Here is a 17,699-nt window from a genome sequence, read left to right as displayed (position 1 = left end):
CAAACATCTAATACAGCCTGGTTTCCTATTTATTCCCACTCCAGGAAACATCATGTTCAAGCATGCTCATCTTCTTTCTCCTTATGCCATTCTGTCACATATTTTGAATCATCAAGCATTGCATCCTACAAAGCTAAAACTCAGCTTTATTCAATTTCTAGTCCCAGGAAAACTCTGACCAAGCAGAGAAAAGTCTGGATGAGTCCAACAGTGATTTGACTGAGCTGATCAAGAGGCGCCTGGAGAGTGTGGCCAGCACAGGCAGCTCTGCCAGCTCAGGGTTTATTGAAGATAAGAGTTACAGTGACTCAGAAGATGATGAAGAAGGTAAAAGAACCCTACCTGATCCCAAATATTTTATTGGAAAGATTTCTGTCACTTGGCTATGCCACACACACACTGTCACACACTTTACAAGCCCTTACATGGCTTTGCTCCTGAAATCCCAGATTCTTCCTCTTGCCTGTTCCCAACTCCAACTGTCTCACAAAGAGAGAACTCTGTATTGTGTGAGAGCAGGAACAGGAATGTTTCAGCAGATTTGTGAGGTCACTCTGATCCTGGGCTCTTGTCTATAAACTTTCTCTCACTCCCAGCCTGAGGTGGTGTTTCCCCATAGTTAAATGAGTGACTAATGGATGAGGGAACTTTGTTAATCATCTGATTTTTTCTGCCTCTGGGTCAGTGGTTGCTCACGCAGAGCTGTAACCCTGCAGAGATGTCAAACACCAGTGCCACACAGCTCTGGAGCTCCTGCTGCTGAGTTCTGCCACGTCTCTGATCTCTCCTAGATGCTGAGGATCTGTACAAGAGGCCCTTGACTCTGGAGGATCTGATTTGCTACAGCTTCCAGGTGGCAAAAGGCATGGAGTTCCTCGCCTCCCGAAAAGTGAGCTCATTTGGATTTCTTGAGAGTATCTGATATGAAGAAACCCAAACACACTTTTGAGTCTGAGGAATCTGCTTCTTGCTCTTCTATTAGAGTGTTGGAGATGAAGTTAGCTCTGGTGGTTAAGCAGTAATTAGCACTGAAAGGGCTGTGGAGGAGCATTCATCATATTCTTGGCTGCAGGGACTGGCATCTGCAACAGGAGGGTTTGGATAGAAGAGGTGAATGCAGATGGTGAGACAATTTGTGCAACTGCCTCATAAATAAATGCAGAAAGGGCTTGTAGAGAAAGCTCCTCTTAGTGTGGTGAACAACAACACTATTGAAAAATGAGGAGGGAGAATCCAGTTTATTCCTTTAGTTTGTCAGAGGTGCTGGGGACTGTCAGCCAAGTCAGCACTCTTGGATGAACAGCAATAGTTTGTAGCCTGTGGAATACCTTTTCAGGTAAATGCAGCGTAATCCATGGGCCAGGGTGTGCACACAACTGAGCCTGCACTCACACACAGCACCAGGGCAGCCCCCAAAACCCTGAGCAGGGTTATCCCACCTCACACCCTCCTGGACCTGCACTGGCAAAGGGAGCTGCAGCTGCTTTTTGGCCTCTCCTAAACTTCCCAGGAACCAGCTAACTGGAAAATAGGACTCCTTTCCTTATAACTGCAAAGTTATTTCAGATAGAAAAATCAGAAAACTGTCTCTGATATTGGCTTGTTCCCTGAGTTACTCTCTCTCTTGCCTATCACAGTGTATTTGGAGTAGACTCACTCACTCTGAGCTGCTCCCAGCACAGCTCATTCCCTTCCCCATTCCCAGAGAATCTTCCTGCTTCCAGCTCCTTGCCCAGCCTCCCCTGACCCTGTGTCCTTCCCTGGCAGTGCATCCACCGGGATTTGGCAGCCAGGAACATCCTCCTGTCTGAGAACAACGTGGTCAAGATCTGTGACTTTGGCCTGGCCAGGGACATTTATAAAGACCCCGACTACGTCCGCAAGGGAGATGTGAGTGCAAGAAGCTTCACTTGTCACCCTCCAATTGGGCTTGGGCAGATCAGGAGCAGCAGATCTGACAACCTGTTGTGTCTCTGGCTTGCAGGCACGGCTTCCTCTCAAGTGGATGGCTCCAGAAGCTATTTTTGACAAAATTTACACCACGCAGAGTGACGTGTGGTCTTTCGGAGTGCTGCTGTGGGAGATATTTTCTCTAGGTAAGAATGGTTTCAAACCCTTTTTTCCCCCATAATTTATGGCTGCTTGGCTAAGAAAAGCCTTTAACAAAAGGTGATCATGTGGGGCAGTGCTTCTGTTTCACTGAGGACAAGTGCACAGTGCAGATCAGGTGTAAAATAAAGCAAATTTCAGTGACAACTCCACCTGACAAAGGACATGAAAACACGAGGGAGGGGGATCAAAAATCAAAAATCCTGGACCTAAGATTTGTACCCACTGGAACAGAGCTCAGAGAGGAAATGCAAGCCTCTGCTGCTGGGGGGGTGGGAGATTTCTTGGAGAGCCATGAAGAAGTTTCCTGTCAAACCATTCCTGCTTCAGGGAGCCCCAGAGCTGCAGGGATGCACCTGTGGAACATAAGGCCACACCATGTTTTATCCCATCTTGATCATCCACCCCACAAAATCTAAGATTTTCTAGGTAAGAAAAATCTCCTAGCAGCAGCTGCTGTAGGGTTGGTGTAAGGGCCAGTGCTGGGCTCAGCCTACATGGGCTCTTGTGGCTGCATCATTTGCAAGCCACAACATTCCTAAAAGAATAATAATGATGTTCTTTATGTACTCGAGATTTCATCCCAGGGTGCTGTTGGAAATCTCAGCCTTGCTGAGCTCTGGTTACTGTCCAGCAGATAAAGCTGTGAAACTTAGACAAGCAGCCCTACAGACTCTTGGACTGTGCTGCTCTCAGATTCTCCTTGCAGAGTGGCAAGATTTGTTTTCCTGAGGGAATTTAGGAATGTCAGCTCTGGCTTTTTAATCAGCATTTGCAGACAAAAGAAAACAAGAAGCATTGTCAACTTAAGCTGCTGGATTTTAAAGCAAACTCTAATCTCCTTCTATCTTTAGTTCATGGATCAGTTGAAATTAATGATTGGGCTCAAGATGCCAAGTGCAAATGCAAAGTCTGGAGCTGCTTCTATCCTAATCTTTACTTAGGGCTGGCTGCAAAATCATAACCTGCTCTCAGTCCAAGTCTTTTCCCTGCTCCACATCAGCACACCAAGCACAAAGTTCACACTCTAGTGGTTGAACCAAGTGGCAGCTCCTGCTTTCCCTGGGCTCATCCCTGTTTATTTGGATGTTGCTCTTTTGGGGTGAGCCCTGTAACAGCATCACCTGCTGCAGGTTTAGAAACAGCACAGAAAGGCAAAGCTGCAGAAGCACCAGGAATGTCCTGGTTTTATCAGATTATTCAGGAAGATGCTTTAGCATCAGCATCTAGAGCCACACTCAGGGGACTGAGTTCCACTGGGAACCAAAGGAGTGGAATGCTGATGAATCCAAGGGGCACTACAGGAACAAATTTTGATTCACTCCCAAAGGCCTTGACAGAATTTAACAGATGGCCTTCCATACTGAACACTAACAGAAATTAAAATCCAATCAGTGAAATTCACCTCTATTTTAATCTATTTCTAAAAACCCATTTCATCTGGGTTCTTTTAGCCCTTTTCTTGGCACTGTCCCCTTCTGAATTTGGAACCTCCCAGATGGCTGCAGGGGCTGCCACCCGTGCAGCAGCCTCTGCCCTGCCTGTGACGTAGATCACAAACTGCTTTTTCAATTGGTGGCACAGCCTCAAAAACAGTCATTTTCTCTGAGAAGGTTTTTCATCCAGCTCATCCAGGCATGCCTGTGGTTTGGCACTGCTCACATCTGCAGCTCAAATGATAAATATTTAATTAAGGATTTGTGTCACTGATTGAATTCTGTCATATAAAAGTTTTACACATCGTTGAGAGCCACGGGATGGAAGTTATTTGTCGTTGTCATAGGGTGTGTTTTGGATCCCATTTACAGCTGCTGCTCTCACTGGGTCCCACAGACTGAGCACCCTCTAAAAAAGGGAAAAATACTGATTAGGAAAATGCAGATTGTAGTTTGTGTCCTTGCAGGGTCAGAAGCTGAGTGAAGGCCTGCAGAAAGGATCTGCCTGGATCTGCTTTGGTGATACACAGGACTTGAGGGAATATTAATTTCCATCTGAGGCTGAGTTTGCAATGAGCTTTAAATTATTCAAATGGGGTCAGCACACCTTGTGTCAGGTAGTGCCAGCAGTGTTTAACACATCCTGGAATCACTAATGGTGCAGAATGTCGGTGTCTCCTGGAATTTCAATGTGCACTGTTCCAAAAGCAATCAGAGATAATTATGTAAACAAGCAGTGCCTGGTAGTAACATCAGCATCTCATTATCCCACTAAAATAATACCAAGATCAAAAGAGGGCTCCCATATCCAATGCATGCCACATCTTTGAGCATTTTGAAGGAGATTTCCCCTGAGGAAAACATCCTGTGCAGGCCTTACACCATATGTTCCAACCTACATTTCTCCCAGGCTGTCTCAGCATTCCAAACCCAAGTTATCAGACTTATCCCATAGTCCAGATAAAGATAGTGTTGAGTGGAAGTGGGAAAGGGAGAGCTCCTTGCTTTTATCATCTGAGCTGCCTCCAGCTGGTAGGAGGCCAGCACTGGCCAAAATATAAACTCCTGGAGTCAAAAATGAATCATAGACTCACAGAATGCTCAGAGTTTGGAATGGATCTTCAAGGTGATCTAGTTCTAACCCCTCCTGCCATGGGCTGGGCACCTCCTACTAAACCAGGTTGCTCAAGGCTTTGTCCAGCCTGGTTTTCAACACTGCTAGGGTTGGGGCATCCCCAGCTTCTCTGGGCAGCCTGTGCTAGGGCCTCACCACCCCCCAGTAAAATGTTTCATCCTGATATTTAATCTGAGTGTCCCTTCTTTCTGTTTGTCTCATTTCTCCCTGTCCTATCACTGTTATCCTCTGTTTGCTCTCACCAACCTCTTGCAGTTGATCTGATCCCTGATGTAACCAGAGAGAGAGAGAGCTCAGATTGTGAGAGCAAGTGGAATTCTCCATCCATGAGCTGAGCAGTTAATTCCCATGTTATTCTGAGAATAATGACAGGCCAAGGGCAAGATTGGGAAGGAAAATCTGGATATAAAGCAGAAATGATGGTGCTGCCTATCTCCAGTTTACATAACTCCAGGAAACACTGTCAGCCCTGTGCTTGCACATCCAGGGAATTCAGCAGTGCTGTGGATAAGCATCCCTGGGCTCTGGGTGTCCTGGGAGCACATTTGAGCTGAGATTCCTTCTCAGGCACTGCTGGGACCTTGGGTTCTGGGTTCTGCCCACTGGGCAGTCAGGTTCACAGAGCAGGATAATTCTGGAAGCAGCCACATTTTGGACCCTTCTTCAGTGCTTTATCCAAAAGATTTCTGCTGTTCTTGTTGTGCCCCCAAGTGCACAGCACATGGTGGTGTTTCCAAATGGGGGCAAAATTGCAGGAAATATGCAGGAATGTTATAGACAGTAAATCATACACAGATTCCTCGAGGGCTGGATACAGATTCCATTCAATCTCCTATGTTAAGACTTTATTAAATTGTTTCCAAATTCATCATCCAGCCTCTGGGATGCCAAAATGTCCAAGACAAGAGTTGTGCTGCACAGGAAGCCTTTGCTTAGGGGGAGGGAGGGAAGTCACAAACTTTTTTGTTTTGTCCACAGTAGGTTCAGTAACATTTCAAACTTCAGCCTCCTCCTGAATTTCACCTGTGATTATTCAGATACCAGAGCACTCTCCTAAACTTTTGTGGGGTTTAACACAAAGCTCCCAGCCCTTCCCAGCATTCAACCTCTGCAAAGCAATTCCAGCTGCCACCAGCTGTCCTGCCAGGCTCAGCCAACACTTGAGTGGCACAAACAGCATTGAACACACAGCCAGGAAAGAAAACAAGGCTGAAAAGCTGGAAGGAACAGCTCCCACTGTCAAGGGGGTTTTCCCTGTAGGATAATGGATATCCAGTAGGTGAACCAGGAGAGGAGCAATTCCACACATGAGACTGAACCAAGGTTCTCGTGGTCCTTGGCAGGAGCCAGGTGCCCACAGCCCCCTCTGCACTTACTCACAGGGGTTCTAAGGCAATGAAGGATGAGCAGGAATTACTCACTCTGTGTGTGTCCACTCTGTGCAGGGTAACAGTTTGGAAAGCACCCAGTAAGTCATGGAATTAGCTGGAACTTTTCTGCCACTGACCAAGAGATATTTAAAGTCTTAAATTAATAAAGTTTATTTCTCCTCTGCCCTATTTTACCTTGGAGTGGCCATGACTGTATGACAAATGCAGAGACAGAGTGATTGAAATCTCTGAAGACAGAGTGAGTCTGTAACAGAAACTGTAGATTGTGAGTGAGTGCAGCTGCTTCACCTGAGCTCCTGTTACTGCCAGGCTGGGTAACCTGGAGTGCTCAGCAGAGATGCCCTGTTCCCTGGGCTGCACACAGGGACTGTGCCACCCTCATACCCTCTGCTTTCACCCCAGGTGCCTCTCCTTACCCTGGAGTGCAGATCGATGAGGATTTCTGCCGCCGGCTCAAGGAGGGGACGCGCATGAGATCTCCAGAATATTCCACTCCCGAAGTGTAAGAGCTGCTGGGGGCTGATTCCCCTCAAAAATGAGATTATGTTTAAGTGGGGAGGGGAAGGAGACCACGGCTGAGTATTTTATTTTCAGTAAAGCTGTGACTGAGTATATTTTGGGTGTATGACACCACAGACTAAGGACAACCCAAGTCAGCCTGACCTTTGCTGGTGTGATGGACAGGTGTCTGCCAATAAAGGCAGGAGCCTCTCTTTGAAATGGAGAATGTAAACCCCCCTCCCTCCAAAATTATAATTTTGAAATTAAGGGGCTCTCAGGAAAAGATATGGGAATTACGAATAACAGTTCTTTACTAGGAAAATTAAAATAGAAATGCAGTATTACACAGAACAATCCCAAACCCTGCCAGAGTCAGAATCCAAGCTGACACCCGTCAGTCAGTCAGGGTGGTGGCAGCAGTCCCATTCCATGGTGGCTGCATCCTCCTGCAGTGGCAGATGTGGTTCAGCTGGAGCAGTGCTCCTGGAGAAGGTGCAGTTTCCTCTGAAGGTGCAGGCATGATGTGGAAGGGTCTGGTTTTTCTCTGGAATCCAGTGGAAAGAAGGTACCTTGGTGTCCAAAATCTGAGTTTTTCTCTGGGTAGGAAAGGCTTGTCTCCTCCCCTGGCTGGAGCATCTCCCAGTGGGATGATGGAATTTTATCAGTCATGCACTGGAACTCAGTGGCCATGAACAGGAGATATTTGCTGGAGGGAGGATGGGCTGTGGGAAGATAAAGATGATTGCCCAGCTGGTTTAAAGATGGCCCATTAACAGATAATATGTGCCAGGAGATCAGGGGCACTGCCACACCCAACTGCAGCAGATGGGGACAGAATCCAACCCAACACTGTCCAAGCCAAGCAGCAGTGGACTGAAACAGTGTGGAAGAGGACCTCCCATCCTTTCCCATTCCTAATGCCTGGATTTTTTTCTCCAGCTACCAGACCATGCTGGACTGCTGGCACGGGGACCCCACGGAGAGGCCGACATTCACCGAGCTCGTGGAGCGCCTGGGGGATCTCCTGCAGGCCAACGTGCAGCAGGTACAGCAGCAAATGCACATCTGCAATCAACTCATGTCTGCCTGTGCAGAGGTGGAGGTTATTTAACACCAATAGGAGATTTCACTTCCTAGCACAGCTCACTAGGAAAATGCCTGCTGGGATGAGTAAGGACAATGTTAACTACTCAAATGTTAACTTTAGTTTTGATGTTCTCCACCTCTTTGTCTCTCATTTCCAAGTTTATGTTCACCAGTGCTCCTGGGAGCTCTACAATTATGCAGCTCAAAGCACAGAAAGTCAGATATATCAGGATTAATTTCATAATAGTTAAACCAGTTGTTTTCTTCTTTAGTAAAAACAAGCAGATCTGTTATGCAATTGTCAATTTAATTGAAGAAGAAATCAAACACTCTCCTGCAGTTCCTTCCTGTTTGTAAACAAATTTAGTGGAGCTGTGTTGAAGAGGGCCCAGTCTGCAATATGAAGAGCTTGGGAGTTTGATTCTATAACCAAAGTAAATTGAGGAGACATAAAAATCATGATAAGGGAATAGGGCACTTAACTGCTTCTCAAAATTAAAAACAAAAAGAAGCACAGGGAAATTTGGACAAATAGTTTCAGGAGCTAAAGGCAGAGTCATTCCTGAGGATTGCTTCAGGGGGTAATGACAATGCAGAGCTCATTACCATTTCCTGGGAAGGACAAGAAATTAAATCCTCTCAGGCTCCCATTTTAAGGCCTGGCTCTTCCCAAGCTCCTGAAGTTGAACAAAACCCAGCAGTCTGTACCTGGGCCACTGCTCCTGGCCAGGACTGCAATATCCAAGCCCATGTGCAGCCATCCCACATCCCAGGTTCCCAAAGTGCCCCAATTTCCTCACAAAGCCTGCACAGTAATTCCTGGATGAAGTGTTCATTTAACTTCCATAACTTCCCCAGGGTGTGAGGAACATGATAATCACCTTGAACAAACATCACAGTTGAGTTAAAACACAATTTAGTCATTTCTCATCAAAGTTCTGTAGGACAGAAAAACCTCTCACACCTGAGATGCAGCACAAAATGAACTTTACCAGCTTTGTGCTCTTTTCTGTTATTCATTTCATAGGATGGCAAAGACTACATTCCACTGAACATCACCTTGTGTCCAGATGGAGAATCCAACCCCAAAACCTGCCCTGTGGAAGAAAACTTGAACAGTGGAGTGAATCGCTGGAGTGCAGTGGAAACTGGGTGAGGAAAGCAGATACAGGGTGGGGGGAAGGAACATTTCACTGTCTGCTGTCCTCCCTTAACATGGCTGGTGAAAGAATCAGACAGTGTCAGGGGTTGGTTATTAGATCCAAGAGGTGACAAAAGAGAAGTGATCCAGGAAACTGGGCTGTGTGAGGATGGAACTGAGCAGAGCTGCTGCAGCGTCTGCCTGGGATTTCTGCTGACCTCTCGACTTTCTGCTTCCAGCAACAACAGCAAGAAGAGACCCCTGAGTGTGAAGACATTTGATGAGGTGCCAGTGGAGAAGGAGAAAGTGATGCATGAGGTAAGAGAGGTGACTGCATCCTTCCCCAGCAGGTTCACAGATCACTCAGCACCAGAAATGCTCATTAGAGCTTTTGGAATCTGTTTGGTAGGAGAGAACTTTAAATCTGGCAGATTTGGCTCTGGCATCTCACACTCAGGGCTGTGTGACACCAAAGAGGGATCTGCATTTCTCTTAACAAATAATTTAAAGAGAAGCTCACATTTGATTGCCTTGGCTTTGATCAGGCTTAGGGGCTTTATATTACATATTTCAAGATGTTTTTTTACCATAAGGAAGTGGCAGCTTGTTGAAATGAAACTCTTTGAGGGAAATGTGTCCAGAACACATTCTGGCTGGCCAAGACAGCCAATCACTTGGTGGGGGTGAAGGTGTTCAGTTCTGGGCAGACAAGAACAAGATTCACACAAAGGGCTTTAACCCTGGATTTTCCTCCCTGAAGCTGAATGTATTTATTGCCAGTTTAATGTCATTGCAGGATGGGAGAGAGTTAAAGGGTTTAATTCTCCCCCAGGGGGAAAACAAAGACTTGTTTAGTTACAGAATGAGGATTCTGCTTGTTGGCTTCCTCTGAAATTATGTGCTAGATTTTCTTATTTTAAAAAATCCCTAAGAGCAACTCCTGAATTCCCTCTGTGGTCCAGGCAGCTCCATGTGCTGTCCCCACCTCCTGTGTCCCTAAGGAGGGACCTTTGCCATGCACAAATGCTCCAGGTGGATCAAAGTTTAGGGAGCAAGCCTGAATCCCTCAGGAATCCTCCTGACACAGGAGGGGCAGCCCCAGGAGCTGAGGAGCAGCAAAGGCTCCAGCTGAGACTCCTCTTGGACAGATCCATTCCTCCTTCCTTGGGAAGGCTCAAGGCTCCAGCTTGTCCTGGAAATATTTCATGTCCTTGACAAACACAGCCAATTTCTCATTTGCTCTCTGCTGAGCACAAACTGAGGCCCATTATTGCCTTGTGTTCTCCCAAATGGAATTTCTGCCTCTTTATCCATGCATCTCAGGGATTAGAAGGCTTAGAAACTTCCCTGGGTCCTGCATCTTCCCTCTTGCAGGATGAAATCTGTCCCTGTGAATCACACAAAGACATTTGCTCAATCAATGCAGACTCCAGAGATTATTGCTGCCAGCAGGAGCATTACCTGCCCAGGAGCTCCCTGTTTGTGGCATTTTCAAATAAGCCTTTGCACAAGGGGGGAAAAGTTCCCAAAAAGGGTGATAATACATCAAAAAATCAGAAATAAAAGTGATGTTTCAATAAGAATCTTTTAAATCAGTGTGTGATCTGCTTTTGGACAAAGCAAGTGTACTTTGGTTATTGAAGTTTTGTTAATAATCAACCCTGAATAGTCATTAGGTCATTATTTCAAAGAGCTCTGAGTACTCCACCACACCTTCCTGCCATTGTGCCATTATCTGCAGTCTCTGGAGATTCTGTAAGCAAAATGAGAGCAGCCCCCAGATAAACTGTTCCTGGAGCATGTGTGTGAAGGGGAAACAGCCAAGACAAAATCCAGAGACAAGCTGGGTTTTACTGAGGGTTTGACAGACCTCATTAATTCAGGATTTCACTTTATAAAATTGCTTATAAACTGATCTTATTAACGACTGATAGATGTCCAGAGCGTGTATAAAAAGGCTTTTTCTTGTTATTTATTGTTTGATGAGATTATTTTTTATATCTTGATCAGTTTGACAGGTAAAATAAGACTAAGTAGAATTTCTCTTCTATGTTGAAGGTTTTTGCTGTCTTGGTTCTGACAAATGCACAGATGTGCAACTTTCCAACATCAAAAAAAATTCAAGTGCAAAGAAACACCCAGAGCATTTCATATTATGGAATTACTTAAAATGAGGGCTGTGATGTCTGTGTACTTGTACAAAATTAGCACAAAGTTTAACTGCAGACTCGAGACTCAGCTTTAAGTGCAGCAGAATTACAACCCCAACTTTAATCAAGACAGTTTTGTTGGACAGCTCATAAAAAATCCATAAAGGCCAGGGCCATTTATCTTTACAAACCACTTGCATTTACAAAATGCTGCTGAACTTCCACTTCCTTCAAACCCCAGTGTTTCTAATTGTGTGTTTCCAGTGGGTATTTCAGGAGTTTTTCCTTGGAGGAGCCCAGCCAGAATTATTGGATATATTCTTTATGAATCTCAGTCTATTCATATCTCAGCTATCCTACTACGTGGTGCCCATATGTCATGCTTAATACCAGTTTCAAATTTGAAAATGTCAAATTATTTTTTGATACGTTCATTTTAAGGGTTCTCTTTGGAAATGCAGATCAAAAACTTTAATGTCACAAAAACAAGGGGAACATTCCCAAGCTCCAGAGCAGCATTATTTGGAACATTGGATAAAAATTGGTAACACAGGCCTTGATAAAAGAATATCCTGAAGGATTGGTGGCTCCTGCAGCAGTCCCAGGTTCCAGATATCCCTGATGTTCCTTTCCTTTTGCTCCTCAGGAGTCTGACAGTGGGATGGTGCTGACCTCAGAGGAGATAAAAAGCCCCAAGAGGTTGGAAATCCGTTCCTGGCCCTATGGGATCATGGCTCTGGCGTGAGTACTCTGGGGGATTCCTTTTTCAGACAGTTCTTGCTTTCAGAGAAATTATTTTGAAATTTGCAGTTCTGTTTCTGCTGCCAAAAGGAAACCTGTGGATATCCAGGCAAGCTTAGAGGAGATGAATTTCAGCCCCATAACCAGAAAAGCTTGGTGATGTGTTTTAAGATCAAGGGGCAGCAGATTCTGCAAGTGGGAAATGAGAGGAGGAAAAATGAGAATATAGAGGTCTAATTCAGCTGTTTGCTCACTGCCTCCCCAGTGTTCTCTCACAGGGATGGAGCAAAGTCTGAAGAACTTGATTCATTAATCAAAAACTGACATTTGTAATTGCACCAGTGTGTATATTTAACTCAGACAGAAGGAGTGGCATCTTTGCAGCTCATGGGATGTGAGTAAACTCAAAATGCTTGTGCACAGTAAAGAGCAGTCCAAGTACTGAAAGCAGTGCCTTTACCAGAGCCCTGATTGCTGCATTTGCTGTCTCATCACTCTGACACAGAGCTGCAGAGAATTCCCCAAACCCCACCAGCTCTGTGATCTCTGGGCTGTGTTGTTCACACCTGGTTACAAACAGAGGCTGGCACAGGGTTTGCTGTATGTTTATCCACTCATAGTGCAATACAGAAGATTAAAAGTAGATTTTTAGCTTTTTGCTCACAGTTCTTTGCATTTCATTAACAACCACACAAGCAGAGGTGACCCAGGAGTGAAAAATTTCACCTTCCTAACAACATTTTACTGATTCAAAGTCAACATGTGGAATTGCAAAGAATAGCTGCCCAAAATATTTAAAAATAAATTATTATGTAGCAAATAATTCCTTGTCTATTCAGTTAATTAAGCTAATTACTACTTGCCTGGAGTTTTCTCTGAAATCTACTGAGATTTGTTTGAGTTTTCTCTGTACTGAAGAACTCCATGACCTTTCCCAGCAGAGCAGTTGCTCGTTCTACATCATGTTTGAAGGCAGAAAAGGAGGAAAAGGGAGAAGCAGAGGAAAAGGGAGAAGGAGAGGAGGAAAAGGGAGAAGGAGAGAAGGAAAAGAGAGAAGGAGAGGAAAAGGGAGGAGAGGAGGAAATGGGAGAAGGAGAGAAGGAAAAGGGAGAAGAAGAGGAAAATGGAGAGGAGGAAAAGGGAGAAGATTTCCTAAGGAAAGGTGGACAGCACTAACAGGAGCAGCAGAAGCTATGGGCTGTACTGGGTGAGAGTGTGGCCCCAGGAATGCTGTTGCCCAGCAGAATTTTGCCTGTGGCAGTGTCCCAGGGCTGGATTGGTGGGATTAGCAGAGATCCTGATCCATTCCCATGTTTTTATCCCCTACCCACACCCAGAGCATTCCTGCCAGCACCATCCATTGCTATGGAGACCAAATGGCAGCAGCTCCAGAAACAGGAGCTCAAATGTCAGGAGCTGCATTACTGTGGTGCTTTACCTGGGCTGATTCACCTCTTTTCTGCATGATGTCACATTGACACAGTCCACACACAGCAGCCTCCCTGGTGGGATTTATCCCTCTGAGGGTTTCTGTCACTCACCCCTGACAGCTTTTCCCTGCTGCATTTCTCCTGTTTGCATAAAGATTTGGCACAGCAAGGTTTCCCCTCTGCCCCTTCTGGGCTTTCTCCTGTGAGTCTGAAACCTCTCATGTTCCCCATGCCCTGGCACCCACAGCCCTGTGCCTTCCCTTGGCCACATCCTTCCCTGGGTGTTTCACTCCAGCTGAGAAAACTTTTTTTTGCCAGCTGCCTTTTTTTTTTTTTTTTTTTTTTTTTTTTTAATCTTGCAGACCCTCATTGGCACAAAGAGCAGCTTCAAAGGGCAGAGCACCCCAAAGCCCTCTGGTTTGAGGACAGGACACCCCTGGGTGCTCCTGCACTGATAAGTGGACAAACAAGGCTCCAAAGCCTGTGGAATAATCTAGAGGGGTCAGAAGTGGATTTAACAGAGGAGATAAAGTCACCCTTGTTAATTGTGTATCTCTCACTATCAAAAACATTTACCCTGGATCCTTTTCAAAGTCTTTCTTTTCTAAAACAAAACTGTTCAAAGGCTTAGCATGTTTTCTAAACCAGGGTGGCTACATTTATTATTTTTGCCAAAATCTCACTGTTTATTTATCCTGCATTCATTCCTCTGTTGAGTTTAAAATTTGCCAACAGCACACACCATGGAGTGTCAGTGTCAAGAGTTTATTGGGGATGAATCTGATACTCTGGGCCTGGGTTCACTGTTAGGCTGGACTAAGCAGGTCTGAGCTTTTCCTGCTGCTAAAATAGAGCAGCAAAGTTCTGAGTATTTTATGCTGCTGAAGTAGAAAGTCACAGCAGCTGCTGCAGTGAGAGATGGAAAGATTGACTGGGATAACAGCACTGGAATCAGCATTCAGGGAAGCACAGAGGGATTTGATGATGGGATGACTCTGGTGTCAGGTTCCATCTCATAATATTATCAGGCTACTGACAAGCACTGCTTTAAAATCCTCCTAGAGACTCTATAATCAAGTTATTGTTTAAGATGACAAAAGGTTTGGTATCTGCTCAGTTGTCCTCCCCCAGCTCTTCCCCTTCTCCCCCAAACCCAATTATCCCCTGTGGCTCAGAAATCCCTGATCTGGTTCTGGCCCAGACCCACAGCTCAGCTGAGGCTCTGAATGCTGCACCCACATCCCATCACTGAGGGCTCTGCCTTTGCCAAAACAAGCTGGGCCTAAGGCAAGGCAGGAGCACTGAAATGATGGATTTTGCTCAGGAACAGCAGGGATTCATGTCCAAACACAAAGAACACAACAAAAATACAGCCAGGATTGGGCTGGAATCCTTGCTCACCTCCTCAGAGAAACGAGGCATGGAAACATGTTTGCTCCAGGGCAGAATGGAGCTCAGAAATAATAAATACATTTATTGTTGTGTCATGCAGCACCTTGCACTATTGCCTGACCTGAGCTCTCCAAACCAGAACTTGGAATGAGTAGCTGCTCAGCAGTTATGTAAACCACTTTTTGTTCAAGGATTATGCACAGTGCTTACAGTAGCAAGGACTAGAAGGAGAATTGTGAGATTTGGCTGCAGTGTTTTCCATCCCACTGCTTTTGGACAGGGACAGCTGAGCAGCTTGGCCACACATGTGAGGGGACACGAGGGTGGCTGGGAAAACTTTATTACCTGCACTTTCTATTGAAAATGCTTCCAAACAATGAATTCCTGAGCCCAAGCCCTTGAGTTGTCCTTGCCAGCAGAATGTTGATGCACTGGTGCTGCCAGAGGGGAACCCTGGATGAAATTCCTCCTGCACAGCACTCAGTTGAAAATGTATTCAAGCAAACTGTGAATCAGTCATAGTTACCAGAAGGAAAAAAATAACCCTTTTATTTCTTTAATTGCAGAAAAATTAAAATTAAAAAAAAACCCCACTCTTACTCAGAGCCTCATTAAACACCTTTGAAAGCTCCTACAAAGCCCTGAAGCTCCTACATGTTATTAGGAGCTGAAGTCATGAGACAAACTGCTCTACTTGGCAGCAATCAGCCCAATTTCTCATCTTTCTCTAAATACAGCTTCTGAACACAGCCAGGTTTCCTACATGGACAGAAAAATCCATTAGTTTTTCCTACTGAGAGCAAAATGCTTGGATTTCTTACTGCAGGGCAGTAGGAGCTGCTGCCCTTGGGGCTGGAATCCCTCCCTGCTCAGGGTGGTTTTCCTGCAGCCATCTCCACAGTCCTCTTCAAGTCATTGACCACAAAATTTAGATTAACAGAAACTGGCTCCCTCTCACATAAAACAAACAGCTCCACTAATGGCTTCCCAACTCTTTGATGGTTTCAGTATTTTTGTAACTCCAAAATTTTTGGTTTGTACAGTAGGAAGAAAAAGCCTCAGTAGGTCACTCAGGCCTTGAAGCTACTGCAGGATTATCCTCTGTGGTATCTTCTAAACAACTTTGGCACCTTCAGAAAACTAAAAGTTTGTGGAAAGTTACTTAATACTCAGGCTGTGCCCCCAGGGTGGCTCAGGGTGGGCACTGCAATTTGTGCCAGATTTGGGTCAGTGGGCATTGAGCTGAATTCCAACTGAAATCTGCAGGCTGGGGGTTAAACTAAACACTTATACAATAAAATACTTATACAATAAAATATAAATACTTACACAATAAACAAATTAAACAGATACTCTCAAGCTTCTCCCTGTCTCCAGTGACAGCTTTAATACCTGGCAAACTGGAAGCCAGAGCAACCATGGAATTGTCTGAGATGAGTCAGTGGAACTGAGCAACAAGAATTCCATAAACAAACAGTGAGGCACAGTTGTGGTTGCATTGCTGGTGTCAGTGAAGTTTATCTGCAGAAAAACTGTGTGTGTAGAGAATGGACAGCTGCCAAATCTGTAGGATATTAAGGAGTTTCCACTCCTGTTTCTGGACAATGAAGAAAACTTAGTTGTGAAAGCAGAGGGTGCTGCATTTTTTGCTGAAGCTCTCAGGGTTACTATTTATTTTGGAATTTCTGCTCTGCCACTCCACAGGTTTGGTTTCAATGCCCAGAAACAGCAGCTTTGTTCTCTAAACTCTGCAGCAATCATAGAACCCAAGCTCATCCTAGACATGGTGGGCTGGCTCTTACAGCTCAGGCTGACTTCCCAAAGCTGTGGATCCAAACCTGCATGGAAAACCAGCCCAGCACACTGAAATCAGACCCTAAATCAATCAGCCCATGTCCCAGTGTAGCTGATGAGAGCTGCAGCTGAGTGTTGTGTCTGAATTTGGCTGCACAAGAGCTTCATGACTGATGTACTGAACATCAGCACAGCAGAGAGCTGCAGGGTGGGTAATTCACAGATGGAGCCTGAGGCTGTTCCTGGGGCTGTGCACTGAGCAGAGACCAGTGTTCCACTCCAGCCAGTGCTCTGAACACCTGGGATCCTTCCTGAACCTGCAAAAATGTTAATTCATTGATTTTTTATATTGACATTAGTTCTGTCAGCCAGTGGCAACATCTGCAGCTTGTGGGAAACCTGAAGCTTTTGACAGGTTCCAGATTCAGAGGCAGGAGAACACAACTTGTGAAGTCCCAGCAGCAGAACCCAGCAGGGCAGATTTGCCCTCTCCAGCTGAAAGGAGCTGTGTGTGGCCACCCAACCTGCTCTCTCTGCTGGACCATCCCAAAAACATCACAAACACACAGTTCCTGTCCTGGATCTGTTGTTTTCCTATTCATGGCTTTTGCTGCCCTCCCTCCAGTTACTGTGTCTGGCTCCTGGCTGCTGGTTTGTTCCCAAAACTGGAACAGGAACTGGCTCTGCTTTCTTCCTAAAGCACCCCAGTGAGCAAATGAGCAGCTGTGAGGACTGGAAGCACTGCAGAAGTGCCAATAAAATGAATGTAATGAATTCTACAATTATTTGATGAACTGTTGACTATTCAGATTTGGTTTAGGGTCATTAAAATGTAACTTGATGCTACTTTAAACACATATAAAGTACACACATGAAGTGTCTGGGCACTGCCTGATTTTTAATTCTCCCAGGCACATTCAAATTGTTCTAAGCTGAGACTTGAGCAATTATCCAGGCCTCTTGCAATGAACTGCTCAGAAACCAAGGTTGACAGAACATTTTTAAGGTAGCCTATGTCAGAAAAAAATTTTTGAGTTCTCCACAACCCTTGCTGTTCCTCGAGATCACCTTGTGACACAAATCTTCTCAGGGTTCTCCTGCTTTTAACCCTGAGGCTAAAAGTTGCTCTGTCCCACCTTCCATCACCTGGAAGGAGGGAAGGCAGGAGACAAAAGCAGCTGGAATTCTGCAAAGCACTGCCCTCCACCAGCCCTGGGTCAGGAGTGTTAAAAAAGCTGGGGAATATAAAAGGGATTTTGCCCTGCACTGCCAGAGCCTGTTCAGCACACACTCTTCCTTTCAGTATCAGTTTAAATTAGAGTCTGTCAGAGATTATTCAGTATTTCATCCCTTATTATGCTTCAAGAAAAGTCATAGCCTTCAGTTCTGCTTT

At 45.2% G+C, this 17,699-nt stretch overlaps 1 protein-coding gene across 3 annotated transcripts in view; it reads left to right on the top strand.

Moving 5' to 3' along the window:
- LOC306808398 (vascular endothelial growth factor receptor kdr-like) overlaps positions 1–17,699 on the top strand; it is a 127,559-nt gene that overhangs the window by 104,849 nt on the left and 5,011 nt on the right. For 2 of the 3 annotated variants that reach the window (XM_079318967.1, XM_079318966.1), the window contains exons 21-29: positions 162–327; positions 792–889; positions 1,768–1,890; positions 1,985–2,096; positions 6,474–6,573; positions 7,512–7,617; positions 8,686–8,810; positions 9,039–9,117; positions 11,596–11,690. In XM_079318967.1, the coding sequence (XP_079175093.1) occupies positions 162–327; positions 792–889; positions 1,768–1,890; positions 1,985–2,096; positions 6,474–6,573; positions 7,512–7,617; positions 8,686–8,810; positions 9,039–9,117; positions 11,596–11,690 (1,004 nt within the window). The remainder of the gene's footprint in view (positions 1–161; positions 328–791; positions 890–1,767; positions 1,891–1,984; positions 2,097–6,473; positions 6,574–7,511; positions 7,618–8,685; positions 8,811–9,038; positions 9,118–11,595; positions 11,691–17,699) is intronic. The other variant, XM_079318968.1, reaches the window with a different exon arrangement.

This window comes from Erithacus rubecula (genome assembly GCF_903797595.1).
Source record: "Erithacus rubecula genome assembly, chromosome: 15".
Taxonomy (NCBI): Eukaryota; Metazoa; Chordata; class Aves; order Passeriformes; family Muscicapidae; genus Erithacus; species Erithacus rubecula.
This window is presented reverse-complemented; position numbering and strand designations above follow the sequence as displayed.